The sequence below is a fragment of the Dicentrarchus labrax genome, unplaced genomic scaffold (assembly GCF_905237075.1).
Source record: "Dicentrarchus labrax unplaced genomic scaffold, dlabrax2021, whole genome shotgun sequence".
NCBI lineage: Eukaryota > Metazoa > Chordata > Actinopteri > Moronidae > Dicentrarchus > Dicentrarchus labrax.
In genome coordinates, this window is record NW_026136707.1 from 7,918,033 (window position 1) to 7,940,676 (window position 22,644).

At 38.8% G+C, this 22,644-nt stretch overlaps 4 protein-coding genes and 1 non-coding gene across 5 annotated transcripts; 4 read left to right on the top strand and 1 right to left on the bottom strand.

Moving 5' to 3' along the window:
• The first annotated feature begins 1,111 nt into the window (after positions 1 to 1,111).
• Positions 1,112 to 6,024, top strand: ppp1r8b (protein phosphatase 1, regulatory subunit 8b). The gene is made up of 7 exons (XM_051407750.1): positions 1,112 to 1,217; positions 1,768 to 1,828; positions 2,110 to 2,263; positions 2,472 to 2,689; positions 3,109 to 3,253; positions 3,576 to 3,640; positions 3,946 to 6,024. The coding sequence occupies exons 1-7, from the start codon at positions 1,165 to 1,167 to the stop codon at positions 4,297 to 4,299; spliced, it is 1,050 nt and encodes a 349-aa protein (XP_051263710.1). The 5' UTR covers positions 1,112 to 1,164; the 3' UTR covers positions 4,300 to 6,024.
• On the top strand, positions 1,893 to 2,034 carry LOC127367771 (small Cajal body-specific RNA 1). Its single transcript, XR_007885539.1, has one exon. It is a non-coding gene; the product is annotated as a small Cajal body-specific RNA 1 (non-coding RNA).
• A 390-nt stretch (positions 6,025 to 6,414) lies between the features above and the next one.
• Positions 6,415 to 14,943, bottom strand: LOC127367691 (cytochrome P450 4B1). Its single transcript, XM_051407745.1, is given in 13 exon segments — positions 6,415 to 6,944; positions 7,794 to 7,876; positions 8,842 to 8,906; positions 9,441 to 9,574; positions 9,723 to 9,913; positions 12,525 to 12,631; positions 12,783 to 12,937; positions 13,071 to 13,195; positions 13,662 to 13,789; positions 13,934 to 13,978; positions 14,128 to 14,272; positions 14,647 to 14,733; positions 14,735 to 14,943. Coding segments are annotated over 13 exon segments (1,548 nt in total). The 5' UTR covers positions 14,840 to 14,943; the 3' UTR covers positions 6,415 to 6,766.
• On the top strand, positions 14,928 to 18,437 carry LOC127367694 (carcinoembryonic antigen-related cell adhesion molecule 15-like). The gene is made up of 8 exons (XM_051407748.1): positions 14,928 to 15,043; positions 16,173 to 16,258; positions 16,388 to 16,702; positions 16,842 to 17,108; positions 17,194 to 17,406; positions 17,487 to 17,603; positions 17,743 to 17,783; positions 17,890 to 18,437. The coding sequence occupies exons 2-8, from the start codon at positions 16,177 to 16,179 to the stop codon at positions 18,001 to 18,003; spliced, it is 1,149 nt and encodes a 382-aa protein (XP_051263708.1). The 5' UTR covers positions 14,928 to 15,043; positions 16,173 to 16,176; the 3' UTR covers positions 18,004 to 18,437.
• A 1,121-nt stretch (positions 18,438 to 19,558) lies between these two features.
• Positions 19,559 to 21,780, top strand: med18 (mediator of RNA polymerase II transcription, subunit 18 homolog (yeast)). The gene is made up of 3 exons (XM_051407401.1): positions 19,559 to 19,974; positions 20,094 to 20,189; positions 21,110 to 21,780. Exons 2-3 carry the CDS (start codon positions 20,117 to 20,119, stop codon positions 21,664 to 21,666), a joined length of 630 nt encoding a protein of 209 aa, XP_051263361.1. The 5' UTR covers positions 19,559 to 19,974; positions 20,094 to 20,116; the 3' UTR covers positions 21,667 to 21,780.
• The last annotated feature ends 864 nt before the right edge of the window (positions 21,781 to 22,644 follow it).

Genomic DNA, 22,644 nt, shown 5'->3' on the forward strand with positions numbered 1-22,644 from the left:
GATGCTAGCACAATGAGAGTATGAAGAGTTTACCCTCTTTTAGTTTAAGTTAAGGGACATAATATATTCTATCAAATGGCTCTGGTGGCCTAATTTGAATGCAACGTGTTGGGATTGTAAGACTATTCAATTCAATTCAATTCAATTCAATTTTATTATTTAGCGCCAATTCATAACAGAAGTTATCTCAGGACACTTTTCAAATAGAGCAGGTCTAGACCGAACTCTTTAAAACATTATTTACAGAGACCCAACAGTACCACCATGAGCAAGCACTTGGCAACAAGGGCAAGGAAAAACTGCCTGTTAAAAGGCAGAAACCTAGGACAGATCCTCCGGCTCTAGGTGGGTGGTCGTCTGTCTCGACCAGTTGGGGTGAGAGAGAGAGAGAGAGAGAGAGAGAGAGACACAGACAGACAGACAGACAGAGACACAGAGAGACAGACAGACAGACAGACAGGTGCACAGCAACAACAGTACTGGTAATGGCAATCTAGCAGGACCATGGCAGGAGGCTCCACCAGGATCGATAAGAACCTGCGAGACGAGAAGGCACAAGAACTCCGGGGAAGAAGTGAAGTTAGTAACATGCATTAAAGGGACATGAATGAGTGCAGAAAGAGAGAGGAAGAGAGGAGCTCTGTGCACCATGGGAAATCCCCTGATAGTCTAGGCCTATAGCAGCATAACTAAGGGATGGTTCAGGACTCACCTGATCCAGCCCTAACTATAAGCTTTATCAAAGAGGAATGTCTTAAGCCTACTCTTGAATGTGGTGAGGGTGTCTGCCTCCAAAACCACAACTGGAAGCTGGTTCCCCAGGAGAGGAGCTTGGTAACTGAAGGCTCTGGCTCCTGTTCTACTTTTAGAGACTATAGGAACCACAAGTAGCCCAGCATTCAGAGAACGTAGTGTTCCAGTGGGGTAATAGGGTACTATGAGCTCTTTAAGATATGAAGGGGCCTGACCATGAAGAGCTTTATAGGTGAGGAGGAGGATTTTAAATTCTATTCTACATTTTACAGGGAAGCCAGTACAGGAGAGATGTGATCTATTTGCCTAGTTCCTGTCAGTACTCGTGCTGCAGTATTTTGACTACAACTCCCAAAAACCCAAAGAGACGTTTACCCAGCATGCAGCGCGGCTCTGAGAAGATGAGGCAAGATGGCGACTAAAATAAGCAAAGAGAGTCCTCCACCTTTTGATTGTCCAACATGGTGAGAAAATGCACATGCGAAAGTTGTAACTACTTGTCTGTAATGCAATATCAGATGCAAACGAGCTAAAAAAAACCCAAAAACGCTGACTTATTTATACAACTCACTTTTACTCAGAGGGAAGCTTGTAGTTACTGTAGCTAACGTTAGCAACCATGCCAGCTAGCAAGCTAACCCGTTAACGCTGCCATTGGTTTAGAAATGGCGTTGGGCTGTGTGTTGTCGTCTTTTCTAGAAGATGCTCCACATGTTTAATTACAAGAGCGCAACTTACGAACAACAGGAGGCCTTCTGTGATATAGATAGGACATTTTAACACTGCTAACCTTGTGTCTAGATGTGTGATAGCGTTGCTTTAGATGATGACGACCGCAGTAGAGGTTTCCATAAGCTGACTGTAGAGGTCCAAGCACTCGTTTTTATGAATTAATCTTCAAGCGATACAAGAAAAACCAAGCAAAGTTATTAATGTATTGTGTGTAGTGTGTCAGCTTTGCAGAAATGTTCTGTTTTAAATGTTTTAAACGCTCACAAAGCTGTTTTCTTTCAGGGCAGGCAAGCCGCCCCCAGGGCTCCATTTAGACGTGATGAAGGGAGACAAACTAATGGAGGTAACTGGAAATCAGCTCAATGCTGTTAATGCTACTGTGGTATGCTGGGTGGTACGTTTGTTGAATGCACCAGATACAAGCCTGACAGTCCACCTCGGTTTTCTATGGCTGCATGGCTTCAAACGGTGCAAAAGCAACATTAGCCCCGAGATTTAAGCTTTTCAGTGGGAAGTAACACTGTTGAGTTATGGCTCAGGGGCACATTGCAGAGTGCTTGCAGACCTTAACCCCCCCGTGGCTTTAATGACCATGATTCACTGAAACTTGTCTCTCCCTTCTAGAAACTGATCATAGATGAAAAGAAGTACTACCTGTTTGGGAGGAACCCCGACTGGTGCGACTTCACCATCGATCATCAGTCATGCTCGCGTGTCCATGCTGCCCTGGTCTACCACAAACACCTGAAAAGGGTCTTTCTCATAGACCTCAACAGCAGTAAGACATTCTTTACAATCACACTTGTAAGACAAAGTCTTATGGTTTGCAGAGCCATCTTAAAGTATTGTTCTCCGTCTCTCAGGCTTAGCATGACAGCAACACATGCATTTCCACCAGGACTGAATCCCACAATGTAACATCTGCAAACTATGAATAACCTTTCCTAACATGTGCAAATCCTGTTTCCTGAATGTCACTGTTTTAGCACACGGTACTTTCCTTGGACACATCCGTCTGGAGGCACACAAGCCTCAGCAGGTTCCCATTGACTCTACAATATCTTTTGGGGCCTCAACACGGACCTACACCATCAGAGAGAAACCCCAAACCCAGGGCACCGCTGGCACAGGGGACAGTAAAACAGGAGAGGATGAGGAGCTGAAAGGACTGCTTGGGCTTCCAGAGGAAGAAACAGAGCTGGAGGTACATTTAGTTTCTTGAAAACAACATTGTAATGCTCTCAACAATACACTGTAACAGAGAAAGAAAATGGCCGCGTCTTGTGTCTTAATTATTGTTTTATTTTTATAGATTTGTTCATCAAGTTTAATATTTAGCATTTTGTTTCAATCTTTACAGTTTATAAATTGTATGAGTAGTAATAAAACAAAATGCGCTGTCCAAAAATGTTTACATAACATTAACATAAGAACTAGTGATTGTATGGCCTGTTTATGCCTATTAATGACAAGTAGCTCTGTTAACTCCCCCCTTAGTTTTATGATGCTATCTGTCCTTCTCCTGCTCAGTCTTTTATATTGTTGTGTTATAAAGTAGTAATATCTTGATATCAGTGCAGCCGCATTACACACGTTTTTCTTTTCTTGTCTGCATTCCACCAGAACCTTACAGAGTTCAACACAGCTCACAACAAGCGCATCTCCCTACTGACCATTGAGGAGGGTAACCTGGAAATCCAGAGACCTAAGAGGAAACGGAGGAACTCCAGGGTGACCTTCAATGAAGAGGACTCCATTATTAACCCAGGTACAAATCAAAGTGAAAGCAGTATTGAAGAAAACACAAACACTGCATACCATGAAACAACTCTATGTTAAAACAACTGTAATTTGGCTTGTATATATTTTCACAATCTAAGTTTGGCACAAAACTTTCAGAGACAGAAAACATCTAATTAATTAATTTTCTGGATTTATTTGGAAGGGTTTTGCTATGAGGGGGCTTCCTGTCATGCTGTCAATATATAACCAAGCTATATCACTGATCCAATATGTGCATTTCTACTTTTGAAAAGAAGAAATGCACCCAGCAATAAATTGTAACACTTGTTTTTTTTAAATACTTACAGAGGATATAGACCCCTCAGTGGGACGCTTTAGAAATATGGTGCAGACTGCTGTCATCCCTATCAAGGTAAGCTTTGGTTTTGTCATTTAAAAAGTTCTGATTTAGTTGGCACATTTCAGTTGACAGGATACAAAGTATTACTGTGTGTTGTTACTTTTAAGCAAGAATAAAAACTGCTCCTGCGTGAGCATGGCACCAGGGTTTGGTTATGGTCTGTTTCAACTGAAAATAAGTAGTGTACTTATATATATTGCATAGATGTTGATCATTTGCAGTGGGTTAGGTTTATGACCTGCAAAGGTAGTGAAGGTGTAATGTCAGGGGCTGAATGTATGACTTGTGAAGTTAATACTCTGTCATCCCTGCTGCAGAAACGCAGATCAGAGGGCCAAAACACTCTGGGTCTCGACGACCTGACTTCAAAACGCATCCACGGCTACAGCTTGGGCGGTGGTCTCTATGGGGACTTGCCTCCCACCAGTCATGAGAACCAGCCAACAGGAGCGCCAGGAGGTGCTGCTATGCAGGGAGGGCTTCCTCTGCCTTTCCCCAATCCAGCACCAGAGGTGGACCTGGCCCCAGAGGCTCCCCAGCCCCCTGTCACCCTAAACCCCACCCCTGTCACAGCCCCATACCTACCAGAGACCCACAACGAGCCACGCAAAAAGAAGTATGCCAAAGAAGCTTGGCCGGGCAAGAAACCCACCCCTTCACTACTCATCTAATCTGTTTCTTAAAGCTGCTGACTCTCAGGTTACCAGCAGACACATCAGGGACTATGACCTGGCAGAGGAAGTCATCACTTCTCAATTTCTTTTTTTATTTGTTGTTACTCATCGTCATTACAAAAAGGCACCACGCAATTTCTCTGTTGTCTGTCACGAGATATCATTTAAATTACTAAGTCAGCAGTTAATAAGTCGGCCAGAAAACCGTAGAATCTTGTCAATTGCAAACAAAATGAACATAAAAGACTTGGCAGTGAGCATTTGAGCCTCTGAGTACTTAGTCCGTATGTGACAGGTGACATGGATATGATGGGCCATTCAGTTATGATTTTGATGTGTTGGATGTAAAGTTGGATTTTTTTTTTTTTTTTTCTACTAAACTCGTTTCAACCTTTTTTTCACTTCTGTAGTATTTTGATAATGCTGTTAAACAAATGGCAAAAAAGTACTTTTATATAAAATATTTTACTGTGAGAAGTAAGGAAAGTCAGAGAATTCAGACCTGAAGTCAGTTTCTATCAAAACACAGGGCTGCTTTTTATTTGAAACCCTATTGATATAATGTGATCAGGTGTTTTATTCACTGAAACATTTCCATTACATGCGTTAGACCAACATAATATCAACTGAAGTGTCTTGTATTTGTTCTACTAAGCCACTAGATGGTGACTTGTGCACAAAGGTTTTCATTGAGGATTGACTGCAAACTTGCAGGTACCATTATTAATTGCCTGTTACACTGACCTAATCTGTGTCCAAAATCTATATGTGGCATCCCATGAAAGTGGTGCTGCAAACTTGTAGTTATTCATTTGGATTCTTCTGCAGATAAAAAGCCATTTGCACTGTCTAAACAGTATGTTGATCATATTTGTCCTTTGGCTTTTTCCAGTATATTGAGTTTTAAGTGGTTGGCCATTTCCTCAGCACCAGTATACTGTAAATACAAGGATTTTAAAGTACATGAATTGGACTGTTGTTGATTCATAACAGAACGTAGCAGAATTAAAATGGCAGCACATTAACAAATACCAACTTCACTGCAAAATAAAAGTTAGTAAAAACAGAAATATTTGGATTTAGTATGCTTTAATGGTCATATTTAGTTTGAACTGACTTGAGACATAGGAATTCTTTGCTCAGTAGCAGAAAAAGCAACAGTGTCACACGTGTAATAAACTGGTGGAGCAAAGTAGTACTTCCAGTGTAAAGGTCCTGTGAAGTGGGGGAATTATGTCTTTTGGGGACATTTTTTGCTTTTATTCGAAGGTGGACAGTAGAGAGGTGACAGGAAATGGAGGAGCAAGGGAAAGTGACCTGCAAGAGAAGTCCTCAACCAGAATCGCACCCAGCGGTTTCAGTAAATTTTACATCTTAACCACGAGGCCACCGCAACGCCCCTTTGTATTTCCTTTTGAAAACAGTGTTGTGGGGACATTTGACAGTAAGGTTAATACTATGTGCACAATGATCAGATGACAAATAGTTGGACTTGTAAGTTCACCTTTCACCACTAAAGATCCACTGCTGTCTAGGAAGGAGCTGTTTTTTTTAAGAAGTTGCCATTTCATGGGATCTTTAAATAAGTGAAAGGTTTGAGATCAAAAACAGACGAGGTGTTTCACGTTTACAAACTGTGCTGGTGACTTTTTGTCCTTGTGGGCGTGTGGATTTTGTAATCATACGACTGTAAATAAAAAATGAATTACTTTTGACTCATAACTCTCTACAGTGATTTCAGCTGTGATTAATAATGGTACATTGCACTTGCTGATATTAACGACTTGTATTCCAAATGTATACCTGATTTTAAAAAAAAGGTCCTCTAAAAGCTTCTTAGCAACCAGCACAGGTTAAGAACAAACGTGATCCAGTATAATAAGAGTGTATTGTATACTGCACATACCTACAACTTTATTTTGGCGGTAACCATAGACCTGATTTCTTTTTACCTCCAGACCTACTTTGGACCTGGTTATAAATGAATTCATGCGGCACAGACTCAAATCTCTTTCATGACTGGCCAGACACGACTCTTGACACAATGGTAGTCAACTTTGTTAATGTTTAAGTACGGGTTATGGAAATAAATAAGCTGAACTTGAACAAAGACAATGTTAACAGGCTTTATGAATATGCTCAGAACTGAGAACCAATGTTATATTGGATAATGCCTTTACAAATTAAAAAAGGTTATTAAAAACAGATTTTACCACAATATAGGTCCTATTTCTTTTACACATATAAACCTGCCCCACTGTGAGAAAATGATTGTAGAATACAAATGCAGCTTCTGTTTCAGCAAGTAATCAGTCACTAAATAAATGTTACAAAATACTGCACAGTTCATCATTTCATCATGATTTGTTTGTGAACTTAGTAAAGTGTTAGAAATTAGTACTCAATATAAAATTTTCTGTAGTGTATTTTCCAGGTTTCCATAATTTCCTGCACATATTTCCCTTTACACTTGTGGGTCTACAGGTTTAATCTTGATGTGGATCCCATTGAGTGAACGAAGCACCAGTCTAGGAATTATCTTGGGTTTCCAGTTGGGGTCCTCTATCAGGTGGTATTTCTTCAGTGTCAGGGCTATCACCACTTTCATCTCATTCATGGCAAAGTTCTGACCAATGCAGTTTCTGAGGGAGGAAAACATAAAAACATTATGAGGAACATGATGGTAATTTAAATGCTTTTAAGCAATAATATAATAAGACATGTCATCAGTACCAGAATTTTTATTATTTTTAGTATGTACTGACATAATATTAGAATAGAGTGGACAAAAAAAATGTCAATAGTCTTGCACTAAATGTCCATATGATAAAGCACATGATGAACTGCCAAAAGGCTTACCCACATTAGTTTTTACTGCAGGACTATTGTGTTGTAAAGTGTTTCTTTTATGTTGTCCATAAATCCAAGTACATTCAGGTAGTGCGTCTTTTCTGCTTTCATTTGTTCTCCTTTGCTATTAAACTAAATCTGTAAGCCTAAATTATATTTGTCCATCTTTCCGACACAGCACATGCAGCACCTCTCTGGGTAAACATGATAACAAAACTGATGGCAGATAAGGGACACATGCACACAATGTTGTTCAGTAAAATCCAAAGGTTTGCAAAGTTTAAATGCTCCATTAAATACTAACTCCTGTCCTGTTTGTAAGCTCAAGTTTGTATTGTAAATTCACTTACATGATTCATATTATACTGGAGAATAATCCACATTATCACACATCAAGCCTAATATCCTAACAAGTATTTCCTCTTGGGGTTTGTGTATTGTTTTAAATTGGATCAATCCTAGGTGAAACTGAGTTCACCCTATCTCATAACCCTAATTATATTGTGTTGGTGAAAAGAGGGGTTAAACATCCACATACAGCATACAATTGTCAGATAAATAGACAGTGTGTAGCTGTAAACTGAGATCCTCCCTCCCTAGTTTTTAATGACCCAGTCACAAGGTATCAGCTGTGAACAAACCTTGGCCCAGCAGAGAAGGGCACAAATGCATGAGGTGACCTCTTGGAAACATTCTCTGGTAGGAAACGCAGTGGGTCAAAGACCTATGTAGAGACGAGACAGTAAAAACAAATGGCAGTGTCGTGTTAATCATTTGGGAGTTGACCACCTAACCAACTAAGGCACTCCTGGTTTAACTATTAAAAGGATAGTTCAGGTTTTATAAAGTGGGGTTGTATGAGGTACTTATCCATAGTCAGTGTAGAGCAAACAGTGGTAGGCATGCCTGCAGTTTGGAGAAGCAGACAGGAGTACCAGCACGGAAGCTAAGAAATGCATTGCTGTGTACTACAGAAGAAAATGTATTTTAGCCACCTAGAAAATGTCCTTCTTCAGTTTAACTGTACACTATATTTAGAGTATTTTCACCTCTCTTTATCTTGCTGTCAGATGGGAAACTGAAGCCTTTATATCGCACTCTCTACACCAGACTCCTCTGACAAAAACAGTCATTTTAGTTAGTTGGTAAGTTGCTGTGGAGCAACTCCTGTGTCCTGAGTCTGGTGGCTTTGATGATGATCGCTATAAATGCTTCTGTTTTCCGTCGGAAAGGGCTGTCCGACGGCAAGGTAAAGCATTAAAAATATTCTAAATAATATACACTTGAATTTATATAGATTTAGGTGGCTAAAATATGTTTTTTTTTGCTGCCCCCATCCATAGCAGTGCATTGCTTAGCTTCCATACTGGTACTCCTGTCTGCTTCTCCAAACAGGGGGCGTGCAGACCACTGCCTACTGTAGGTAACACACTGACTATGGATAAGAACCTCATCCAACCCCACTTCAAAAAACCAAAACTATCCCTTTAGTTGATTTATTATGCACTAATTTTATGACTACGTCACCTCTATTATTTGACACAGGTTATGCAGAAGCAGTGTGCTGGGCAAGCATCATACTTTTACTTCCATCACTGGTTCTATTAACAATGTCCACCATGTAGTGAGCGGGCACAGGTGAGCTTTCACTTCACCAAGGTTTTTGCTCAGAATATCATCTTGACTTACATCAGGGTTTTCCCAGACAATTCCATTCCTGTGAATCCCAAACACACTTGTGCCAATGTAACTACCTACAAAAAAGAAAAGAATTGTGTGTTTTAGTTTAGGATTGTGCAGGGACAATGTATGAATACAAATAGACCAAACTTGGCTAAATAAGTGTGCTTCCACTACCACTTAACACCTGAACGAGCAACAGCCTGTCAGTGTCAGTTTGACCACTACGACCGGCTATGTTGTCAATCCTTGGACAAACCAACATAACCTTTGGAAAATGTATATTAAATGACGCAGAAGACATCTGGGATATTTTCATTTGATAAAATGGTGGAGCCATAATAATACAGCATATGGGGTTTTGTATGTGGAATTGTTTTAACAACCTTAAAGCTACTTTTGGGGAAACAAAAGGGGAAAATGTTTGTTTAAGAGTAACTATCTGCCAAATGTTGTGCAAGGCTGACTTTGTTAAACACAAACTAAGGCCACAGATCCATTATGGCCAATTTGAAAAGTTAATATTTCATCTTTTACCGGGAGGGTAAAAGTTATTATATAAAGTATGCCTTATCTACATGAACTTCCCAAAAACATTAACAACAAACCTTCCGGCAAAGTCCTTCCATCACAAAAGGTAATAGGTTTGGTGATTTTTCTGGACATTCCTGGTACAGGCGGGTAAATACGAAGGGATTCTTTTATGCACATTGTAGTGTATGGAATTTTACTGAGATCCTCCCTTAAAAATAAGACAAGACACAAGGTTTGGTTAGTTGTTGATATTCTAAACAATAAAGTGCCAGCCAAAACCTCACCCACAGCAGCTGTTGTTACACATACTGGCACTGCTTTGTATAGCAATGTTTTCAACACTACACTAAGCCTACCAGTCCATGGTGTCCTTGCCATCCAAGACTTGCATGATCTCATCCCTGCAAATCTTCTGGTGTTCTGGGTGGCAGGCCAGACTGTAGAGGATGAAAGAGATGCCACTGGCTGTGGTGTCATGGCCCTCAAACATGAAGGTGTCCACTTCTGCTCGTATATCTTCATCTGACAGACCCTGCTGTTTCTCATCCTAAAGGTGAGATAAAAGACAAAAGTGTAAAAAATAAATGGGAAATAAACATACTATTTGTGCCATTACTGCTACGAGTACAACTACTATTACCACTACTACAACTAGTAGGAATATTAACTATCTACTTTACCTGTAAAACACTTTTAAAAAGTAGTACACGTAACAATGAAACTGTGATAAAAAAGTATAAAATATGCATTAAAAATAATGGCAGGTTGGTACTGAGTAATGGAAGTCACAGAGATAACGCAAGCGAGTCTACTTGTCCACCAGGTCAAAAGTTGAGCTGGCAGAGACAAGCTTTTTCTCTCAGTAAATGTTGCCCCCAAGGACATGACATTTTAATATTTGCCATACTATATTGACTTTTGATAAAACTGTCTTATTTTTTTATCTGATAAAGGGCTGTACATGATGGTATACCAGCAATAAAGTTGAGGTGAGTTAGGCACCAGCAGCATAGGGATGTTTACAGCAAGCAGCATTGTCCTATCTTGTCTTAATCAGCCCCTGCACAAAGGATTTGAGTTTTAGTTTTCAAGCCGCTGCTCAAGAGTGTCTCATAAGAAGACAAAAAGCCTGACTGCTGCTTTTGTAACTGTGGCCATTTATATGCTGAACATGAGACAGCTTACGCACATTATCAGCAGCCTTCTTTGTTTCCTTCTGCACTGGGGTTTTGCCACCTGTACATGATATTTACACATTCTGCCAAATTCTAATATGATCTCAGGTTTTATACACGACTTATTGTTTTTATTATATCCTCTCAGTCAAACAGTGTAACTTTTGCACATGCATGCCATTTTTCAACTCTTGTTTCTACATTGTGTTCAGATTGGGAGATAATAAAACAGTTGCATTTATTGCTGAAAAACTGTGTTTGCTTTTTTTCCACACAGAAAATTGATCAGGAATCAATTGATAAAGAACTGGACCAACAAGCAGAATCGATAATGCCATTGTATTAATAAAATTTTATCAATCCCTATCCTCAACTCTACTGAGTGCACTCTTCCAATTTTAATTATTGTTATTATACAGTTATCCCTACTGTCTTATTTAAAATTTATTTACATCGGTTTCAAATCCACACTTTTTCACTCCCCATTGCTCAAACCATTGTCTCCACACAGGTTAAGAGCCCTGGTATTGTGTTGAAATTCCCCAGCGGGACTGCCTTCTTCTATCACAGACTACACATTGCACAACACTCCATGGAAGTTTTACGTCACTCATTGACTGCTGCAATGTAAACCTGGCTCGCATCCCCACATTCACTGACTTAAATTCATTCAGAACTCTGCAGCACAGATCATTACAACTCACTCTGTTTTAACAGCATCTAATTTTATAATATACAGTTTTTAACTAACTTATTGCTGCCTTGTTGTTTATTGCATGTCTTAACTTCAATCGTAATTATCTTGTTATTTTCTTTATACTTGATGGTGGTATGCTATGTTAAACAGATTTAACATAGCATACCATCTATTTGCAGATGATATCCAACTCGACTTTTCTTTTAAACCTAGTGAGGCTTTCGGGTTATTTAGGCTCCAGTACTGTCTTAATACTATTAGGGACTGGACTGCAGAAAAATTTCTATAGCTCAATGCTCAATGCTAAAACTGAGGTTCTGGTTTTGTTCCAGAAAATGTTGCCCCCGTGATTATGCATAGTATTGGGCCTCTTCCCTCTGCTGCCCACTCAAATCTGTATAATTTTGGGGTAATATTTGACAAATCCTTAAGCAGTGGACCAGTTTTTCCAACGGATATCAGCAAGCTGAGATCCATAGTTTTAACTGTTGAACTCGAGATGCTTATACATTCCTTTATTTCATCATGCATTGATTACTGTGATTACTGCGCACATTACCCCTATACTTAGGTACCTTCACTGGCCCCCTGTTGCATATAGGATACAGTTTAATTTTCACCCTTATGTACAGAGCTTTGCACATCCAGGCTCCTGCATATGTAGCTGAACTACTACCACCGTACACATCAACTCACTCCTTTTGGTCAAATGTGCTAAATTTGCTGTCTGTCACGCACCCGCCTTAAGACCCGGGATGATCGAGCTTTTGAGGCAGTAGCACCTAGACTGTGAAATGCTCTGCCCCCACTCTTACGGTCTGTAGATTCTGTAGATTCCTTCAAAAAGCAGCTGAAGATACACTTGAGTTTGGGTAACATGCATGCATCACGTCTACATTTTTTGTATGTATGTAAATGTATGTATGTATCTGTGTGCGCCTGTGTATGAATGTATATATATATCTATACACTGCTTGATTTATTATTATGCATTGTTGTATACCGTCTCTGTAAAGCACTTTGTGACTTATGTCTGTGAAAAGCACTAAATACATTTTCCTCACTTATTACTTATTTGATGATTTATAATGTATTATCTTATATATGGTGAAACTGAGTGCCATGAATGGCACAAAAATTTATGATTATGCTTATTATTATTACGTGTGGAGTTTTAAACCTTGGCTGCACATCAAACTCACCGATGTCAATACATTGAGCAAAAGTGAGAATTTTCTGAAATCAGTAGGTAAGAAAACTTAAAGTTACTTGACCACTTAACATACTCTTGCTAAGAGAAGGATGTTCAGAAAGTCCAAGTTTTTCTTGGCTTGTATGCGGTCCAGCTCCTTCTCTTCCTTCAGTGCTTCTTTCCTCTTTTTTATGACTTCCTCTTCAAAAAACAAGATAATGGATGAGTATTGGCACACTAACCATATTTAGCAAAAGCTCAGTGCATGAGTGTGCAATCTTGCAAATTATTTAAATTGAGTATGATTGATATTTAGTCTCAGATTGTCATTAATTATGTGTTCAGATTTTACCTGTATGACTCTGAGCCACTTTGATTGCCTTTCTGTATCTGTACCCATGTGGGCTGAGGTAGAAAATTAGGTCACTGTGGTATGGAAATGTCCTCAACCGCAGGTTTATCAGATCACTGAGTTCATACACTGCTTTGATGTACACATTTGTTCCACTGAAATGAGAAAACAGGCAAACATGTATAAGCTAAATCCACTCCACTTGTGATTTAGACAACTGAAACAGTAAAAAACTGACAACACAAAACTGAAATAGTGAGTGATGGGAAAAGCTTTGTACAGTCTTACCTCTCAGTCTGACAGTTGCTGTTGTAGCTGAAAGCACACTTCAAGATGCTGTCCAGAGTCATAAGGCTCACATGTTGAAACAATTCAAAGGACTCGTTGCTGTTTGCATAACTTCCCCATTTGTCCTGGCAACAGTGAGAGAACCGATGTGATATCTCTGCAGGGGAAAAAACTCCAACGCACTCAATAGCTCAACTTTTGCAACTCTACCACAAAATATGATAATTAACCAGCAGACTGCAACTCCCTCGCTTCCCCCTCCCTTTCCAAGCTGTGAAAACACAATCGCCTATATCTAGGGCCAGTGTTTGGTTTATGCCTTCTGGGCTACTGTAGAAACATGGCGGTTTAACATGGCGGACTCCATGGAAGACAACCTGCGGCTTCTATATATATATATACACAAACAACTTATTTTAAGGTAACAAAAAAATAACGATTCCTATATGCAGGTGATTATACACTAATTATACTCTGCCAATAGCGCCTCTTAAATATTAAACATTGGACCTTTAACATTATTTCACCATTACATTACAATCTTTATTTAATTTTTATGAATTGTGATTTACACAACTAAACTTTACATACCAACATAGTTTTAGTCGAATCTGACATCAGTTTTACGTAAGGTTTCAAAACGTCATAATGGAAACCTGGGGTCAAGAGCCTTCTGTGTCGAAACCACTTCTGACCGCTCGACACCAATAAGCCTTCTCCTGAAGACAAACAAACAGTGTGAGTGAGTGTGTGTGTGTGTGTGTGTGTGTGTGTGTGTGTGTGTGTGTGTGAGTAAAGCAGCTGAAAAAACAACTCTACAATAGGCCAAAATATGCTCCAGGAGACAGGCGGACTCGTCTTACCAATCCAAGACAGAATAAAACGATATGAAACATCATCTTTTGGCTCTGTTGGGAAACAAACAAATAAAATGTTACATTGACCTTTAGCTATAAAACTGTAGTCAAATGGTCCCATAAAAGCACTGAATTTAACACTACGAGGTTTTAATGGTGTATCATTTCAGTAAAGATAAGACAAAGAATGGCTCACACACCTGTTGATGCCAGTATGGTTTTCACATAATCTGGATGGTGGATGTTGAGGACACAAAAAAAGGGACCAAACCACAATGGGAAAGCATAAGGGTACTGTTTTGTCCATGCCATTAACGTGTCAAAGTCTGTCCCATCCTGTTTAAACTGAAAGAAAAATGAAAACATAGGTAGCTTAACAAACACATTTTAACCCTACAGCCTGCATGCTTTGTAACTCATTTACGTATGACTGAATACCTGCGGAGGATAGTGTGTTTGCCCGGACTGTGATGTTTACCCACTGCGTAGCTCTAATGAGCAGTAATAAAGTAAATACATGGAATATAATATAATAACATAATATATTAATTCATATAATAAATACAAGTTCATACGGATTATTGGAAATTTAAGTCCTCATTATGCAGGAATACTCTAAAAAAAAAAAAAAAAAAAAAAGGATATAGAAGCCAAATAGACTTTGCACATTGTTACATAAAGTTGCTGCTTTTTTGGCTGCGTGCTCGTGACTGAATTACCTCCAAAACATGTCCAAAAAGCCAGTGTGTCGGTGGTCCTGGGAAATCCTCATAGCTTCGGAACACATCCCTTCTTTTGGCGAGCAAAGGTGGCGAGTTTATAGACGACGGCGACAAGACAAAGTAGAGCCAACAAGTGATGCAAACGCGGCAAGCCCCAGTGAAGTGTCAGGAAAGCTTCAGTTAACTCCATTCCGACACAGACGCACACACAAAAAAAGGGTTTGTCCCAAAGTGTCCTACTTGATGACAAACACTGAGAGGCAAAACACAACTCTCAACTCGCTAGATATGACGTAATGGCAGATGGGCGGGGAATATGATGACTTCAAGTGCGGACGCAAATAGCGGATTTTGGAGTATCCGATAACAAGGCATTAGATTAGATTAAAAGAAGGTAAGCGTTTATATTTGTAATTGTGAACAAGATGTGAAATTAAGATTGTGAAAACTATGTTAACAACGGATTATGAAGACATGTTTATTAATAAAAAATTAGGATAATATAATAAAATTATCTTCTAATTATCTCTATTAATCTCTAATTAATCGGTTTTTGTCTCAACTATTTAAATCAATTAGAAACATACAGAACCAGTTGTACAAATTACAATTCATGTACTCAAGTAATTTACACATTTTCTTCTAGATGTATTTAACAGCACACGTAATCATGCATTAACAGCACTGGACACAAACTGTTTGATATGAGAAGGAGATGTTACTGATGCACAGTTTACTTACTGAACTGTTTAAGAGAGGCATTGATCCAACTGTGTGGTCTATTCTGTGGTGCTTTGATCAAAGCTCAGACTGCATAGGCCATCATGTTAAAATCAAAAATTAAATCAAAACTATAAAGAACTCACAAATGAGTAAGGCATCTTAAATCATTAAGCATGAATAAGCTTGCTGTGGATATGACTCACATCTGATTCATATTGTTCTTGTCATGTAAACTTTTCCATTGTTGCACTTTCCAGACACTGTGCTTATCAGTGATCACTGTAAACCTAAATAATCTTTTGACATTTCAGAGCCTTAAAATAAACCTCTAAACCTCATAACTGCAGCGCATGAAAGCCTTTTTGAAGGCGAAACACTGCAAGAAACTCTCAGCTGATTTTAAGCCCGGCAGATGAGTAAATTGAATTAAGAGCACAATTACAATGTTTTTTTTACTCAAATAGGTTACATCCTATCTTACAGACGTATAAAAAGCAGTGAGTACAATCAGTTTGACACCTTTATATGAGAAATTACACTTGCTACTGCTGTACATACTGCACCTTAACACATATGCTAATGCAAAAAGTGTAATAAATGCCACACAATCAGAAAAACAGCGTGGGTGAAAGCCACGGTAAATTTCCTCTGCATTGGCTGTTGGACCACTTCCGATGTCTCTACTTGAATTCAATCTAAAACCTTCTGATGTGAGGCAGAGTCTCTGTTTTGAAGAGCAGTAATAGTGTAACCACTGAGGGGGTGTTTCTATCTGTTCAACATTGTCTTTATTTCTGCAGAGACATGAGTGCCTCAAGCACGATGCAAAAAGGCTTTATTTTTCTACTGATTATTTGGAATTCATCCTTTTTTGCCTCAGGAAAGAGTAAGTAACTCAATCATTGATATTACACTGTATTTAAAATGCAGTTCTGTGATGTTACTGTTGTTTGGCAATACATTATTCATATTTAACATTTTTGAAGTGACTATTAACAGAAATCTTATATTTTAGCAGCCGAAAATCACCTTCAATTGTCACTGGGGTGTGAAGCTGTGATACCATGTCAACATAACAAAAGTGGCTCCGTCTCTTTCAAATGGCTTTACGAGAAAGATGGACGTAGTAACAAAATCCAGATATTTTTTGAAGACAAGACAGGAGTACAACACCTTCAGCAGGTCCTCCGTCCCAGAATGAAGGTTCTGCGTGATGGTTCCTTGGTCATTGATAACTTCACAGAGGAGGATGAAGGCCTGTACTGGTGTGAAAATTGTATTAAAGACAATTGTTGGAATAAATATACCAGAGTCACCAGTGTGAAGAAAGGTCAGAGCAATTGTGACTGTTATAATATGTTGTCGTAAAACAGAATACATTAAGTTCCAAACTGCATTGTGGATCTAGTTCTAAACATTTCGAAATCCTATCCTCTGTTTAAATAATTTATACCTTTTTTTTCCTCCAGGAATTCTGAAAGAAACTAATAAGACATTCTATGTAACTGCGGGCAGCAATTTTATTCATGCATGTCCAGGTGAATTGACTAACTTAAAATGGACTTTTGAAGTCAGTAACATGACTGCACTTAGGGAATCACACTTTGTGACTTCCAACAAGTCTATACACATTTTAAATGTGAAAAGAGCAGATGCTGGGAAATATATCTGCTGGACAAGTGGATGTAATGGACACGTGCAGAAGCTACTTACTATCAACTTGTGTGTTATTACAGGTGAGAATATAACACACATACAGTGATTTAAATATCAAAATTAAACTGTTTAATTTATAATCTTTTTTTTTTTGCCATTTTACAGTACATCACAGAGAGGATTCATCTGTTTCTTGTGCTGTGGTGTGTGACATGGAATTCAGTAAAATCAATCCAAACAGCACATCGAATGTGACAGACACAAGGACAGGACTTGTAGATGCATATGGGGATTTAAATTGCAGTAGAAAGCAGACGTTTGATGGATACAGTACAGTTAACAGCACTCTTGGACCATCAAATGCTTATAATAAAACAGGTGGGTGTTTTGCCGTACTTTTATTTAAGAAACTCATGACCTGAATAAATGAAATATTCATTCTTATGTTGGTTTTTCAGATATACCTCCAGAGCCTGAATATCTGATTCCAGTTATTTATGGAACATCAGCAACCCTTACATGTCTTATTTTAATAGCACTTTTAATTTGCTATCTCAGACCAAGATTGTGGGCAGGTAGGCTATGCAGCTCTTTGTCTCATTAAACTTCCTGTTTATTGCTTGTTTAGTGGTCTGCTGCCTTGAAACAGATGTCACTGGGCTCAGCAAGTTTAGGTGTCGCCCCTCATTCTGTTTCTGTTTCTCTCTCTTTAAGCGTTTCCTATATACGTTTCTTGCTGTGGCTTGAATGGCAGGGTAAGTGTTATATGATGGTGATGGAATAACCTTATACCACATGCAGCAATGAACTAACATGTGTGATGTTCTGTTGGGTGATGAGATTTCTTACTTTTTACTGCAGGTGGAAGAGGAGACTTCAGTGATTTATTCATCAATTGTCATCAGGAGACCTGCTAAAATAACAAACAATCATATGACTTACAGTGAATGTGTGTATAGTGAAATAAATGTATAAAGAAAAAGGTCCATAAACATGGTCCATAAATGCCACAGATGTAATGAGTTCCCACCTTCACTGTCACATGATTAAGTAAATGATTCCTCAAAAAATGGGCTTCATGACGAAAACATGTATGTGACTTCACCCACGCATGTTCTGAAGGGAAATTTTTAAGCAATGGACGTTTTGGAATGGAAGTTTCCTTACTGAGTGAAGTGACCCACGAATAAGAGCTGACTCAATTCGTTCCACAATAAAAATTACTATTAGTTTCTTTTCTTTTTTATTTCTTTTTTTTTTTTTTTTTTTTTTACCTTTTTTCAAACACAGGGACATCCTTTCTGAATAATAATTCAGGTGTTCCCAACCAAAATATTTATATTGGTCCAGAATTTTAATGAGAAACGTTGGTTTGATACTAATTTATTAAAGAGGTTTGTGTAAAAATGTATACTAGTTGTGTTTACTGTCTTTATACACCATAGCTACAATATACATGCACATACTGTATTTAAGTACATATTTGGGGTATTACACTTTACTTGAGGACACTGGCAGAGATAAATATTGTACCATTTAACTCCACTACATTTATTTGACAGGAATAGTAACTTACATTAATAAAACTGTATTAAGAAATTTAAATTGGCTACACCTAAAAAAGCAACCACATTAAAAGGCTTCCACAGTGGTGGAAAGTAAGTGCATTTTCTTACTGAACTTAAGTAAAATTCTGTGGTAATTATTTCATTTTATGATTTCTACTTCACTATATTTTATAGGGATATACTATACTTTCCCCCTCCATTACATTCACTTAACAGCAATAATTACTTTACAGATTCATAATTTAAATCAAAACATATCATGAGCTTATAAAATATCATTGTTGTTATAGATTAAAGTATAGCTACTTAAAATCCACCTCAACCAGCTACAACAATTATTATGGCTTGCATTTTAATCAGTAATAATAAAACAATAATATCAATAATAATTTAACAGCATGTAGAGTTCTTTTACTTTTGTTACCTTAGGCCTACATTTTGCTTATAATAGCTACTTCTGCGCAGTTAGGAAAGCTTTCGGTTGCATTTGTAATGGTAAAGTATTTTTTACAGTGTGGTATTGATACTTTTATAGTAGTAAAAGAAAAGTGAAGTAAATCTGAGCTCTCCCACCATTGCTTACATGTTAATGTGTCACTTCTGATAACCCAATTATATACATCTTATTCACAGTTGAATAATGAAAACATTTACTTTTTTACTATTTAAATATATTTTACTGACAGTACTTTCAGCTGACAACTTGAGGAAAATGTTGTGTGCAGGTCTTTTACTGTTAATGGGGTATATGATATGCTATTAATTCACTTGTTCCATCACTTAGGAAAATAACTGTAATGCTGCCCCAGTGTGAGATGTAAAGTAGTCGAATTTAACTATAACTCATGCCACATACTCCGGCACAGCAGGTGGAAGTATGTACCTTAATAGTCATGGTTGGATCCCGCCATAAAACTAAAAGAAGAAGAGGAAAGTACTCCAGTGGTCCAGTAGGTGGCTGTAGTGCGCCTCGAGGTTGGATGCAAACCGCTGAGAGGGGGCAAAAACAGAGGGAGAAGAAAAATGGGTTTCATTCACTGTTACTGACTGTGTTTATTCTCTTACTAACTAACCGAGCTGTGTTGTTACTGTTCTTTTAATCGGCTCTTTGTATTCACAGATAAATATAAGTCATCCCATTCACGCAACTTGACGTTGAAGCTTGAGTAACGCAGCTTTCGTCGTGGCTAACTCATGATATCAAACTTAGCTGAGCTAGCTGTGTGGCTACCAGCGGTGTGTTGACCGAACAAGCCGTCGAGGCCTAGCGGATCCTCGGTCTTTACTGCGGAGCCTCTACCGAAGACGAACACCTAACATTTATTCGGTTTTACCTCAGCAAGAGAACAGCTGCATTGTGTTGTTGGGGGTATCTCAGGTAAGGAAACAAACATTAAGATAGCCAGCTATCTCACTTTATTAAGCATACTAACATGTAGGTAACATTACGTGCGTATGTTATGATACATATGAGCTAATAACATTTCCCTCCTCCAGATTCAAAAACAACCTGAATAAAGATGGAGGCTCCGCCAGTCACAGTGATGCCTGTCACCGGGGGCACGATCAATATGATGGAGTACCTGCTGCAAGGTGAGCAATGTCAGAAAAAAATACACAGCCGAGGACAGAGCATAAGACATCTCAGCAGACTGTCTGTCCGTAGGTGTTATAATGTTACATGGCCTGTGGGACTGAGTGATACAAAACAATATGTGCCATGAGTGGCAAGTGTTACAGTACTGCTATGGTGTTGTGACACAACTTCACTAGGTGTCTATAAGTTTTAAAGTTATGTACATTTACATAATAAATCATGATTTATTATTATCTAACAACCACGTGATTCTCTGTATCATTATAATGCATAAAACAGGAAAACATTTCCCCACTACCACTGATCACAGACGGGTGATAAATTGAAGGATAAACCAACACAAAGTACCCTGATGAGGTGTTAGGAAACTATGAGCTACCAAAACAACTTCAGTGGTTCTTGGCTCACATTCTCTGGGAAAGTGTTGGGATGAAACCGTTCTTCTAAAATATATTTCCTTATGTTTGGTGTTTGGATAACGGAGTCTCAAAACGTAAATCTTCATTTAAACAAACAAGATATTAGAAACGCTATAAAATGCGATGGAATTCAACATTATCACAAAATACAGTCTGACCTCTTTTAAAACAGTTGAATCAATAATTGAATATTATAACCTTCAGGTAGGATTTATTGTATGACTGTTAAACTACAATGTTGTATGATACTGCAAGACTGCCAGCATGGCAATGGTCCAAACTGATTTTTAATCTTAAGTGACAACATCTAAAATGTTTGTGACAAAGTTCCCTTTCTGCGTCAGCTCTATGTGTCACAGTTGGTTGGATGTTTTGCAGTGTTTATTGTGTAAATATTATAAATACCACATATTGTGCAGTCCAGACCATCACATCACTGTATGAATATTTCATTTATATATGTATGCATATTTTTCCTCTCCTCTTTCTTTATTCAGGCAGTGTGTTAGACCAGGCCCTGGAAAGCCTCTTGCATCGCCTTCGAGGTCTGTGTGACAACATGGAACCGGAGACCTTTACAGATCATGAACTGGTTTATCTTCTGAAAGGCCAACAAGGAAATCCTTTCATTCTGCGTGCCCGTCGCTCACTCTCCCACCCCACATCTCCATGGCACCTACGTTACTTGGGCCAACCTGAAGTCGGAGACAAGAGCCGCCATGCTCTGGTGCGCAACTGTGTGGACGTGGCTGGCTCTCACAGCCTGCCAGAGTTCCTCAATGAGATGGGCTTCCGCATGGACCATGAGTTTGTGGCTAATGGGCACATATTCCGCAAAGGTGTAATGAAAATTGTGGTTAGTAAGCTGTCACGTATCCTGGTACCGGGGAACACGGAGAACACAGAGCGTCTATCGCTTTCATACCTGGTGGAGCTGAGTGTGTTGGCTCCTGCCGGTCAGGACACTGTGTCAGAGGACATGCGCAGCTTTGCTGAGCAACTCAAACCCCTGGTTCACCTGGAGAAGATTGACCCCAGCAAACAGAGACACTGAATGACATTGTTTAGAGGGTCAACTCTGACTACCATGGACAAATCATTACCCACCTCCTATTTTTCATTTTTTCTATGATATTTTTACATAAAATTAAACACAATGCAACTTTGACTCAACAGTTAAACTTCTCGTCATTTATTGTGTGAAGTTTTGACACGGTAACCTTATCACACTTTCACCAATGAATACAGCACAGTTTTGGTGAAGTCATTGCCAGATCGTATATATTTATACAACCTCAATTCCAATGAAGTTGGGACGTTGTGTAAAACGTAAATAAAAACAGAATACAATGATTTGCAAATCCTTTTCAACCTATATTCAATTGAATACACTACAAAGACAAGATATTTAATGTTCAAACTGATAAACTTTATTGTTTTTTTGCAAATATTCACTCACTTTGAATTTGATGCCTGCAACACGTTCCAAAAAGCTGGGACAGGGGCATGTTTACCACTGTGTTACATCACCTTTCCTTTTAACAGCACTCAATAAGCGTTTGGGAACTGAGGACACTAATTGTTGATTGTTGCTTTGTAGGTGGAATTCTTTCCCATTCTTGCTTGATGTACAACTTAGTTGCTCAACAGTCCGGGGTCTCCTTTGTCGTATTTTGCGCTTCATAATGCGCCACACATTTTCAATGGGAGACAGGTATGGACTGCAGGCAGGCCAGTCTAGTACCCGCACTCATTTACTACAAAGCCACGCTGTTATAACACGTGCAGAATGTGGCTTATCATTGTCTTGCTGAAATAAGCAGGGACGTCCCTGAAAAAGACGTTGCTTGGATGACAGCATATGTTGCTCCAAAACCTGTATGTACCTTTCAGCATTAATGGTGCCTTCACAGATGTGCAAGTTACCCATGCCATAGGCACTAACACACCCCCATACCATCACAGATGCTGGCTTTTGAACTTAGCGCTGATAACAATCCGGATTGTCCTTTTCCTCTTTGGCCCGGAGGAC

Excerpts from the sequence above, each read along its gene's own strand:
- ppp1r8b (XM_051407750.1), top strand. The coding sequence starts at position 1,165 with ATGGCGACTAAAATAAGCAAAGAGAGTCCTCCACCTTTTGATTGTCCA. Across the intron at positions 1,829-2,109 it reads AGGGAGACAAACTAATGGAG|AAACTGATCATAGATGAAAA; the intron begins GTAACTGGAAAT and ends TCTCCCTTCTAG. Across the intron at positions 2,690-3,108 it reads AGGAAGAAACAGAGCTGGAG|AACCTTACAGAGTTCAACAC; the intron begins GTACATTTAGTT and ends GCATTCCACCAG.
- LOC127367694 (XM_051407748.1), top strand. The coding sequence starts at position 16,177 with ATGAGTGCCTCAAGCACGATGCAAAAAGGCTTTATTTTTCTACTGATT. Across the intron at positions 17,109-17,193 it reads CAACTTGTGTGTTATTACAG|TACATCACAGAGAGGATTCA; the intron begins GTGAGAATATAA and ends GCCATTTTACAG. Across the intron at positions 17,604-17,742 it reads CAGACCAAGATTGTGGGCAG|CGTTTCCTATATACGTTTCT; the intron begins GTAGGCTATGCA and ends TCTCTCTTTAAG.
- med18 (XM_051407401.1), top strand. The coding sequence starts at position 20,117 with ATGGAGGCTCCGCCAGTCACAGTGATGCCTGTCACCGGGGGCACGATC. Across the intron at positions 20,190-21,109 it reads GATGGAGTACCTGCTGCAAG|GCAGTGTGTTAGACCAGGCC; the intron begins GTGAGCAATGTC and ends TTCTTTATTCAG.